Here is a 12,283-nt window from a genome sequence, read left to right as displayed (position 1 = left end):
ACCTGAGATCTGGTTTGACCCTGCTTCCTCACAACATGAAACATAGTAACATACTAGACCTGGGATCTGGTTTGACCCTGCTTCCTCACAACATGAAACATAGTAACATACTAGACCTGGGATCTGGTTTCACCCTGCTTCCTCACAACATGAAACATAGTAACATACTAGACCTGGGATCTGGTTTCACCCTGCTTCCTCACAACATGAAACATAGTAACATATTAGACCTGGGATCTGGTTTCACCCTGCTTCCTCACAACATGAAACATAGTAACATATTTGTGCATCCTCCATTTGGGATCTCGAAAGTTCTGCTTGTCGTTAGACTTTCCTGAGCAAATAAACCTTTTGAATCTGGGCCTATAAGACCAGATTCACATGACTGTAAAGGAGTAAGATGTGTGAAGATGTCTGAGGTGGAGTGAAGCGACAGTGAGAGCTGCCCTGAGCCGCCCACAGAGGAATCATTCTCCTGGTTGGAACGTACAGAGTGGCTTCACGAGGCCAAGTCAAGTCAAGTTTATTTGTATAGCACATTTCATACACAGAGGCAATTCAAAGTGCTTCACATAAAATGGTTGACAGGAAAATAAAAGAATAGAAGAAGAGAATAACATGGACATTTAAAAGCATCACCACAACAAAACTTTTTTTTTTTTTTAAAGGGTATAAAAAGTGCATTAAGCAACAGGCGCAGCAGTTGCAAAAAGAGCTAAAAACTTATAGAGGAATAGACTATATAATAAACATGACTAGACACACATGATAGTGATTGAGAAATAGCTGTCAGCAGTTAAAAGCGACGGTAAACATAAAAGTCTTTAGTCTATTTTTAAAAATAAGTAAGGTTTGGTCAGATCTGAGGTTTTCAGGCAATTTGTTCCAGCTAGCAGAAGCATAGTGGGTAAATGCGGCCTTCCCATGATTTGATTTGATCCTAGGGACAGTTAATAAGCTGGACCCTGCTGACCTAAGAGTTCTAGACGGTTCGTAGCGTGGGAGCAATTCAGCTATGTATTTAGGGCCTAGGCCATTAAGTGATTTATAGACTAATAACAGTATTTTAAAATCTATTCTATGACACACTGGCAACCAGTGTAAGGACTTAAGAACTGGAGTGATATGATCAGCTTTCTCAGTCTTCGTTAGAACTCTAGCAGCAGCATTCTGAATGAGCTGAAGTTGCCTAAGTTCTTTTTTGGAGAGACCAGAGAAAAGGCTATTGCAGTAGTCTAACCTACTATAGATGAAGGCGTGAATTAGTTTTTCTAGACATGTAGCCCCTAATTCTCGCTATATTTTTAAGATGATAAAAAGCTGATTTTCTGATTGACTTAATGTGGGAGTTAAAGTTGAGATCGGAATCAATAATAACACCAAGATTTTTGACTTGATCCTTAGGCTTCAGGGATCGAGACTCAAGGCATGCAGTGATTTTAAGCCTTTGTTCTTTGGGACCAAAGACGATCACCTCTGTTTTGTCTTTGTTTAGCTGTAGGAAATTCTGGCACATCCAGTTATTTGTTTGATGAATGCACTGGCACAATGATTCTATGGGAGCATAGTCAGCCGAGGAAAGAGTTATATACAACTGAGTGTCATCTGCGTAGTTATGATAGGCTACTTTGTTTTTTTGCATAATTAGGCCTAGAGGGAGCATATAAAGGTTGAAGAGAACGGGCCCCATAATGGATCCTTGAGGCACCCCACAAGTCATCCTAGTTAGGTCAGATGTGTAATTGCCAATGGAGACGAAGTACTTCCTGTCTTGAAGATAGGACCTGAACCACTGGAGGACCGTACCGGAAAGCCCAACCCAGTTTTCCAGTCTGTCCAATAAAATTGAGTGGTCAACAGTGTCAAATGCAGCGCTAAGATCCAGTAGCACTAGAATCGAATTTTTGCCTGAGTCTGTGTTCATTCTAATGTCATTTATGACTTTAGTAAGCGCGGTTTCTGTGCTATGATGGGGGCGAAAACCTGATTGGAGTTTATCTAGGAGATCATTTGAGGTTAGGAATCTATTGAGTTGTAGGTAAACAACCTTTTCAATTATTGAAAAGCCAGGCAGTGTAATGTGCAGTGCAGCCAGGCTTCAGAGGAAGTTTGACGAGGGCGACCGGCCTCCTCGGCAGGAAACACTTCTTACCGACGCCACACGCAACATCTGTCACACCGAAGCCTGCTACTTACACATCAATAAAGAAAGGAAGTGAAGCCTGCTACTTACACATCAATAAAGAAAGGAAGTGAAGCCTGCTACTTACACATCAATAAAGAAAGGAAGTGAAGCCTGCTACTTACACATCAATAAAGAAAGGAAGTGAAGCCTGCTACTTACACATCAATAAAGAAAGGAAGTGAAGCCTGCTACTTACACATCAATAAAGAAAGGAAGTGAAGCCTGCTACTTACACATCAATAAAGAAAGGAAGTGAAGCCTGCTACTTACACATCAATAAAGAAAGGAAGTGAAGCCTGCTACTTACACATCAATAAAGAAAGGAAGTGAAGCCTGCTACTTACACATCAATAAAGAAAGGAAGTGAAGCCTGCTACTTACACATCAATAAAGAAAGGAAGTGAAGCCTGCTACTTACACATCAATAAAGAAAGGAAGTGGGCGTTTGCCCTGTTTATGATGCCTGGAAACTGTGTTGAGAGCGTCTGTCCTCACTCCTCAACAAGTGTCAGTGTTTCAGTGTCTGCTCTCTAGTTCCAGTACGGCACACAAGGCTCCAGTTACATACAGCTATTCTGGGAGAGCACCCCCCCACACACATTCACACATACACATGCACACGCACAATCACTTCCTCTATGATGTCACTATATTAGACCAATTGATTTGGAAATTAAGTGTGTTCTCTCTGTCTGTGTGTCGTCACGTCCAGCGCCGTACGAGGGAGGCGTGTGGAAGGTGCGAGTAGATCTTCCCGACAAATACCCTTTCAAATCACCATCAATAGGTAGGGTCTCTCTCACGTTGCATGCAGGAGTACAAGCTACCATTTTCTCTTTTCACCTCACTATTTACGCTCTTCTCATCTTTGCTTTCCTTTTTTCTTTTCAGGATTCATGAATAAGATTTTTCATCCCAACATTGATGAAGCGTAAGTTGACCCCAGTCATACTTTTTTTGAAGTGTCAATGTTTTGATTGGGTTTCCATTATTTGGGGACTGTCTGGACACGAACTGACTCAAACGTATGTGTCATAAACATTAGAAATCAATTGACACTATTGGTGGACAACAGGAATATGAAGGCCTAGCTCACCAAAGCTCATTAAATCAGCTGCTGTCATGTCATATTGTGAAGTCTTAGGTCAATCCATTTGCCAACGCAATGCATACAGTACGTTCTTTGTTTCAACTCTTTTTACCCTCTGCTAGGGACAACCAAGAGCAACGCTCTCGTATACCTTCTTTAGTTGTTTTTTCACCCTCAGTCAGTTATATAGTCAGTTATATAGCATAGTCAGTTATAGCATATAGTCAGTTATATAGTCATTTATATAGCATATAATCAGGGGCCTTCTTACTAGATTTGGAGGCCAGAATAGGAATCTGCACACGATAATTTGTCAGGACCCCTCTTGAAAATGTGAATTGCTATCCCACGTGAACTATAGGATGTCAATGACTAGAAGTTAGCCCAAGGAGAAAATGTAGGGCATATACTTGGTAATAACTTTCACTCTCGCCTGTTATCTCCCCATCTATAGTATATTATACTTGCGCTGTTCGCGTCAGCTGTGTCGAGTCACATTTTCGGGGAGCTGCACGGCAGCTGCGCCGGAAGGCTCGCCAGCCGCGCCGCACCCCTCTGCGCATTCGGCGAGGGCTTTGATGCTGTAGCATGTAAAAGGTTTTACCCTTCTCCCTCTGTTTTCTTGTCCGGTTCCCAGGTCAGGGACAGTGTGCTTAGATGTCATCAACCAGACATGGACAGCCCTTTACGGTGAGTGGCTCTGCTCTGTATGTGTGTGTGTGGGGGTGGGGGTGGGGGTGGGGTGGGGTGGGGGCGGAGCTGGAGCACAAGCAGAATGCATATCTCTTTCCATATTCCTTTTCTGTGTAAAGAAGTGGAAACCGCACCAAAAAGCTGAATGAGTGAATGCTGGCCCCCTGGCTAGCTGGTGTTGTAGCATTAGACAATAGTACAGTAGTGGCCCTAATCTACTTACTGGGGGGTGAAGTGAACACTAACAAGGTAATACCCTGAGCCAGCAAGGTCAGAAAACATTCACCCCGACAGCAATGATTTAGTGTGTGTCAGCTGAGAAAGAGAGGGGGGGGGGGGCACATGCTCTCATACTCGCAATGGCAGTGAGTGTCCTTAGTGTTTATCACCCAGTTGCTCTTCTCGCTCTCTTCTCTCTGTCATGGTGTCTCTCTCTCGCTCTCCGCCTCCCCATGCCCTTCCCCCTGTACATTTCCCCATTAATTTCTCATTACAGCCCCTCCACATGGCTAAGATAGCTGCTGAGCAATAGAAATGGCTTCATGGTGATATCCCTAACAGATGTTTCAGCAGCCCACCCTCTTTATTTTCACTGCTATTCACAGATATGACCCAGAGGAGCATGTAAAACGCCCTAAATGGTGTTTAATTAACTTGATACTAAATTAACTCACCAATTGAAGTGCTTTTATATGAAAGGGAATCAATTTTCTAATTGGACTATCATTAATGTTGTCAAGGTCCCAGATCCCAGAGTTGGTTCTGAGGGTGTGAGGTAGATTACTCTGTTCTCTTCTCAAATCAAATTAGACCCTTTTGAGTAGCTAATCTTTCCTCTCTTTTTTTTAGCTTTGTTTGTACTTTTGTAGAATACAAAATGTTTTGTGTAATGGAATCAGGTTGGAAAATGCATTGGGAGATTAGGCCAATCAGCCAAGCATTGTCTGCATTTGGTCTCTGTAGACAGAGGGAACAAATGCAACTGATTAAATCATCAAAACATGATAATACAATGGAGATAGGGAAGTGTTTGTTTGCCCTGCTTGAATGGACCCAACAGTGACACCCAGGAGATGGGAGCAGAATTGCAGGTTTTTCTTGTAGGCCTCAGCTTTGGAGAGCAAGCCAGTGTTAGCACAGAGCTAGTGAAAAGGATTAGTGTAGTCACTCTTCATCAGACTGAGCATTTGACATTTGAAGTCTGGTACCTACAATAGTACATACCAAGCATCTCTGATGCCTTTATATGGTATTCAATGACTGACATCTGTGTCAATTGATTATGAGCATCAGCGGTGCACTGTAACACCTTTCATTTGGGAGATTAGCAGAGGCGGCACAGTGTTTGATGAAATTAGAAATATCATTGGCAAAATATGAGGTGAGGTTTTCTCCATCAGGTCCTGTCAGATGAATGGTTACGTTTGTATAGGACCAAGAAGCGAAATATCTATCACTGATTAGATAGTTATTTCACGGGCTAATGTGGTCAAGTTGGTACGAGTGATATTCTGTCGTCTTCTGCTTCAGATCTGACCAACATCTTTGAGTCGTTCCTGCCCCAGCTGCTGGCCTACCCAAACCCCATCGACCCCCTGAATGGAGACGCAGCCGCCATGTACCTCCACCGGCCAGAGGAGTACAAACAGAAAATCAAAGGTTCAGCTCCATTCCATCTTGTTTTGGTGTTAGCGTTTACTTTGTCCAACAAAGGATTCAAAGTAGTTGTGATTACAGTCGCATATCACACTGAGAATCAGTGGCGCTTTTGAAGATGATCACTTTGTAGTGTCATTCCTGGAGGTGGCAGTCTCTCACAATGGTGTGGATGTGATGTCTAGTCTTGCTTTATGTCCAGGATGCCTGCCGCCCTTTTTTATTGTCATATCATATGCGATTGTGTTTAGGACAAAATTACATTGTACATTGGTACAGTCGTCTGTAATGATATTACAGCTTTTGGCTATAGACTGCCCTTCCGAATCTGCTCTTTGATGTCATGTACGTTTCATTGTTTGCACCTTGTGTGTGTGTGTGTATCCTCTGGGTGTTTTGCTTCTCCCAGTATCTCCTGGGTGAGCCCTTTGTACTCCTCCCAATCTGTGAAGTAATGTGACGCAAGCCATGCTATCTCTTTCTTTTTCTCATTCACTGCCTCTGTTTCCTTCTTACCTCATACAATACCTCACCTAATCCTTCCCTCACACTCTTCCTCTATGTCTCTCTCTCTCTCTCTCTCCCTCTCTCTCTCCACAGAATACATCCAGAAATATGCAACAGAGGAGGCTCTGAAGGAGCAGGAAGAGGGGGCCGGCGACTCTTCGTCTGAAAGCTCCATGTCTGACTTCTCAGAAGACGAGGCCCAGGACATGGAGTTGTAGTGATAGGAGCCCCCCCCTGCCCGTCCTCCTTTAACCCCCACAGAGACTATATTTGATTTCCTAACCATGAGAAAGCAGACTTATAATATTCATATTTAAACAAGTTGATTTTTTTTATTATTATTATTATTATTACTACTAAACAAGGATTTTTATGGATATCTAGCCTTTGGTGTATATGACAGACACCCCTCCCATTCTGTAGCCGTTTTCTCCCTACCCAAATGTGGCGGTTGCTTTCACACTCTGTCCGCTCCATCCCTCCCTTCTTAAGGTGTGTGTGATCATGTAGTAGTAGCTGGGATCTCTCCCCATGAACGTCTCATTTTTGTTTCCACTCAGATTTGCTTCTTTAAAAAAATCTGGGGGGGAAAACCCCCATTTTTGACCAAGGAAATGATTTCCCCATTGTTTTCCATCATACTGATAGATTCTGACCATCTCGTCAATTGCTTCACTATAGAGCAGTTTAGGTCTGCTTGCTTGGATGTGCAGCTCTCCAATACAGACTTATAGAGCCGAAAGGTAACCCCAAAAGCTCCCATTGTGTCTTTTTCAGCACATCAATCATCGACCGCTCGCTCTGTAATGAGGCATCTCCATAAAAAGATGAAAATGAAAATGATGTTGCGCTTTTCTTGCACACTTTAGATGCTACCTTGGCTATTGCTGTAGGACTTCTGTGTACTCTTTGACAGCTGGCTGCACCTGTCTGTCTAAATGCGTCGCTGTGTAAAGTAGTGCAAAATGCATTAAGCCAAAAATGTAATGCGTGTAATACGAAAAAGACTTTGGGGCAGATTTTGGGAGCATTCTTTGCCCCTATAGCACTTTATTAGAGAGCAGCACATCCAGGCAATCAAGACAAGTAACTCTATAGTGAGGCAGTTGTATAGATTGCTGGCAGACTCATTTGATGCAATATAAATTGGGAAGAAAATAAGTTCCAGGTTGAAAATGGCAGGATTATGCTTTAACCATGTTATGTTACAGTTCATGCAGATGGCACTGATTTCCAATGAGGAGGCTGCTCAAGCACGTGAGCATCCAGCTTTCTCATTGGACTGGCCACTTTGTGGGCAGGAAGGCATTCTCCTGCACTCACATATTACACCCCTGTTATTAAAACAAATTGTGATTGGTCAGGAACAATCGTCCAGGCCGAGAGCTGAAGCATTATTAGTTCAGGTGACGGTGAATTCAGTATAATAGCAACATTGAAACGGTCATATGGTTAATAAGCAAATACGAGTGAAAATGAGCTATCATGGTGTCGGAATCAGGCTAGCGTAGTACCGGTCCTCACATTCCACTGTTAGCTGGAGTTGGCTCTGACGCATGCCCTTAACACTGGTCTGACTGGACTCCCACACTTCTGTCTGCCTGCCCTTAACACTGGTCTGACTGGACTCCCACACTTCTGTCTGCCTGCCCTTAACACTGGTCTGACTGGACTCCCACACTTCTGTCTGCCTGCCCTTAACACTGGTCTGACTGGACTCCCACACTTCTGTCTGCCTGCCAAGATGAAAGGGGGGGAGCTCCCATCCTTTTCACATAATCACTATTTTGAAGAAGATGACAAAATAGAGCATCACACAAGTCGTCACAGTCTACGCTTGTGGCAATTTTTGTTGAGGGAAATTAATTTTGGGCATGCAGATTTGACATGCGTCATTCGCTCTTGATTCAACGTGGTGGGTTATGAAGTTTTAAGTCCAAGATATGTGGGAAGAGAAGGAAATCACAACTTTGATTTCGACAATTTTTTCCCCATTTGTTTCCTGTTGTACTTCTCCCTTTTCACCCGATGGGGGATCGACACGTTTGTTTTTGTTACAGCATCTACCTTGTACAGTGATGATACGACACCTCTCTTTAAAGCCTCATGAGACTCCAAGTGTTGAAACTGAAACACTGACCAAGTGTTGCTTGTTTGAGGCTAGTATGGCAGTCAAACTACCTAGGAAACCTTGAAATGTACATCACCTTCTCTTTACTTCATAGATGGCAGTAATACTCACTGGTTGCTTTGCGCATCCCAAGTGAGAGATTGAGGAAACTGAATGGCACCTGTTGTGTCAAGGCACATTTTGACGAGATCATCTCATCACCTCTGATCTCAACTCCCTCATGCAGCAGTGTCTTCTGTGCCTCATTACAAAAGGAAGGTGACCATTGAAGGAGTCCCAAAATCCATGTTTCCAAAAAGCCATGAAGGTCAAAAGAAAATGGAAAAGCACAGTGTTTTTACCCAACCTCCTTTTTCTTCCCCTCTCCCTGCATTTTGACCTTGTAGAATATGTGATTTGGCACCCGCATATTTTTCCCCCTCAACATTGTTCTGTACAGATTAGGGGTTCCACCTCGGGGTAGGTTGCGTTGGGCTTTACTGAGCTGACGTAGGAATGGTAGAGGCTTCTGTGGCTTGGGTTTGGAAAAACATGAGTTTGGTTGTATCTTACATAGTGATTAACTTTTTCACTCCAAAAGGTATTGCACGGGAGGAAATCTTGCTAACATTTGTTGAACTTGTTAAACTGTGTTTTTGACATGTCAGCTTAATTAGTTTTTGCTGGGTGTGACTTCAACTAAACAACACATGATATATGGCTGTATTACGGATAGACTTAGGTAGTTTGATATAATTATCTGATAAGGCATTCATTGTTCATCTGATCTTTAGTTAGCGTCTGTTGCGTGGTAAATGTAAGATACTCCATAGACATACCTGCTTGTCCTCAGAGTTGTACAGATGAATGTGAGTGATTTCAAGCTAGGGCGACATTTGACCTGTAGTGAGTCTGATAGATCTAACTGTGTAGAAAGCAAGCGTTTGGTTCAGCACCATACAATAGATTGGATTGTCTCCAAAGGCATAAGTTAGTCAAATGCTGTACTCATAATCACCACTTTGGAATAGGGATTACCCCGCTTTAGTTTGTTTTTAATTTCCAGTATTTAACTGAACAGTTTGACTGTTTAAAGCTACAGGATAATCATTTCTCTCTACTGGCCTGAGGGAGATTTGGGTGTTGACTAGGTGTTAGCTTTCAACAGGATGCATTTTTAATTGGTGCAGGGAGAAAAATACAATTTCAATAGAATGAACTAACTATTGTGATATTATAGACAAGCGTTCTATAGGCAGTATATAGACATGTGTTCTATAGGCAGTATATTGCCATCTGAATGTTTGAGATGTGTTCAAAGTGGCTGTGGTGTGAGGCCTGTGATCCACATCTACCCACATAATGAAATGGAGCCTGCGAAGCTGTACGCAGAGTCCTGACACTCACAATTGACTTGTGCTTTTCTCCCAAGCTGCCTGTATATGTGTATTTATTCATTAAAGAGAAACGCTTTTCTTTTCTGTTTTTAATCTCAATCTTCAAGCGTCACTGTTATATAAAAAAAAAAGTGTAAGTTATGGTTCAGCTAAATTGTCACACTGAAGATGTTCTGATCTTGAGTTTTCTGTTTTAAGTATTCAGATTGGAGTTATTTTTTGTTTTACATTTATGCAGTATTGTACTTGAGTGCTGAAAATATAAAAGTTGAGAAATGTAATAAAAAAGCACATTTGCTTATGATGCAGTGGTGCAAGAGGGAACAAATTATTATACTTGGTCTTTTTCAAAAAGAGGACTCTTGTGTTTGGGTAAAAAAAAAGATAGTTTTGTTTTTCAGCAGTGTGCATCCACTAGGCAATAAATTGATTATTCGTATGCTCCGCTGCAGCCTGGTGTTGCTATGGTAAACATTATGGCCAACTGATCTTTTCAGTTGCCCCCTGCCCTCCTTACTTTTTATTCAAACTTACCCAATGGCAAGATAAATATTTATAGCCTTTTTGTTTTTGGTTTGTTTTTAACTCTCGAGGACTAAAGAAATGTCCAATAAACCAGTGAATGACTATGCTTCCGTTGCAACTTTGATTCTAAATTATTTTTGAACAAGTGTGGAAAAGGCTGTTTATTCATGCTTTCATTTCATTTTGGCTTTCTTCCCTCCCTCTTATGTTATAAGACCATAGGCTTACAGATCCCATGTCTTTACTGCCCACAGTTTGAAGCCCTGACCCCAGTCGTCCTGTGCTCATGTGTTGTGAGATGTGGGATTTCCTGGGCCCTCCACTTCTAACTGTAAACCTGCAGACAAAGTACAAACCATACAGAACAGAGCCATAAGCCCCACCACCTTCCTCACATACTCCCACCACCGCACCCTGCTGGATACAAAGAGGGCGAACTGAACGGACTGCTCCACTATCCACCCAGGGCTCGTTCTCCCTTTTATCAGCACAGCTGCAGAGAGACAGCACCCTGTAGTATCACCTCCCCCCATGTGTTGGCGCTATCTCCCTGTGCACTTGCATGCTTCTGGTGTGGAGTTGAGGCTCGCTCGGTGCACACCTCCCATTCTGTCTTTGTGCTTGTGTGGATTTGACCCTCCACCCCCACCCCCCACCCCCCGTGCCGGCCTACTGTTGCCACTAGGGGGCTTAGCAGGCACACACACAGCATGGAAAATGGCTGTTTTTTATAGTAATTCTGTATTTGGTATACCTAGTGTGTGATACTTGAGGGTTTAAAAAAAACCAAAAGGTTTATTTTTGTTTTTAAAATCCGTCCTTGGTCTTATTTTTATCTCCCCAGTTCCCCTCTCCTTATCTCTTTATTTTTTATTTTTTCCTTTGCATTGTGAAGTGGGCATGCTTGTCAAAAGGACAAATGCTCTATTAATAGGCTTATAACCTCTTAAATAGTTGTGTATAAAATACACTGTTATAACTTCTTTTTTAATAAAACATTCAATGTGTCATTAATGGTGTTTGTCTAAGTTTGATGGTTTTGACTTGTCTTTCTAGCTTTCTTGCAGTGGAGGGATTTTCAACCTGCATGGGCTCAAATGAGCTTTTGGATTGAAATGCTCAATAAAGCAACATGCAGCTAAACCAATAGTGATTATGAGTCTACTCTTGAGCAGCAGGAGTTACTTCTAAATCCATCAGTTCAGCGCAACAAACCAATTGTAATGTGCAAAAAAAAAGTAATTTTATTTCAGACCAGCTTTATTTGTGTAGTAGGAGTTGTGCTTGTGCAGAAATTGTGAAGGGAGCCCAGTGTCAGGCTGGAGAAATTAACTGGTACGTGAGGGAACGAAACATCTTATCCCGGAAATTAAACGTTAGAAAAATCACTAGGAATTGTTTTTAAATGTATTAAATCGTTATCAGAAAAGATGATTATCATCCAAACAGTTGAGAGACAACCGCTCACACCGGCATATAACTGACTTATAGAGTATGTGTTGCTTTCCACAGAAACTAAATAAAGTAAAGGAAATATTACATAGATTGTGTATAGCACAGCCACTCATGAATCCCTCTAGTCAAGCCTTTCCTGTAGTAGCAGCAGTACCACAAGGTGTCAGTATGGCCTTACATTCCTCTCTCCCTGTCCATCTACCTCCATGTCTTAGTCAGCTTATACAATATGTGCCACTGTCTCACATAGGATCCCTGTGAGTGCTGTGAAACTCGAGAATGAGGTTAGTACCCCAGGCCTTCAAGTCTGAAATGGTGGTGATGAATGACTCCAGCAGTCCAGACACAGCACTCTATACTGAGCTTTCTTCCAGAGCCAATGCTTCATGCTAGTTTTCTTTGCCATGAAATCATGTAGAAGCTGTTATGTGTAGCAGTATGGAATCAGGCAGCCATTTAGAGTCCCAGTTGCAACTATGGATCAGTTCAAGTTTGGGTCAACAGCCCTTCACACAGTGTTGGTTGGGTTTATCCAGCATTGCATAAGGCTTGCATACTTTGGTGATCCATGCCAGATTTGCTAAGCATCTGATAATGTGTGTCAGATTAACCTTGCTATGAGGGCAGCCTCGACATGCAATGATGGATGCAATTTCACCACTGAA

General features: G+C 42.3%; 1 protein-coding gene across 1 annotated transcript in view; it reads left to right on the top strand.

Annotated features, from left to right (window-relative positions):
• The window catches only part of ube2h (ubiquitin-conjugating enzyme E2H), a 61,111-nt gene extending 51,385 nt beyond the window's left edge, over positions 1-9,726 (top strand). Inside the window, exons 3-7 of the mRNA XM_083658273.1 lie at positions 2,898-2,972; positions 3,077-3,116; positions 3,913-3,965; positions 5,499-5,627; positions 6,225-9,726. Coding sequence (XP_083514399.1) covers positions 2,898-2,972; positions 3,077-3,116; positions 3,913-3,965; positions 5,499-5,627; positions 6,225-6,349 — 422 coding nt within the window. The 3' untranslated portion in view covers positions 6,350-9,726. The remainder of the gene's footprint in view (positions 1-2,897; positions 2,973-3,076; positions 3,117-3,912; positions 3,966-5,498; positions 5,628-6,224) is intronic.
• The last annotated feature ends 2,557 nt before the right edge of the window (positions 9,727-12,283 follow it).

Source organism: Poromitra crassiceps (assembly GCF_964638095.1).
Source record: "Poromitra crassiceps genome assembly, chromosome: 2".
Taxonomy (NCBI): domain Eukaryota; kingdom Metazoa; phylum Chordata; class Actinopteri; order Beryciformes; family Melamphaidae; genus Poromitra; species Poromitra crassiceps.
This window is presented reverse-complemented; position numbering and strand designations above follow the sequence as displayed.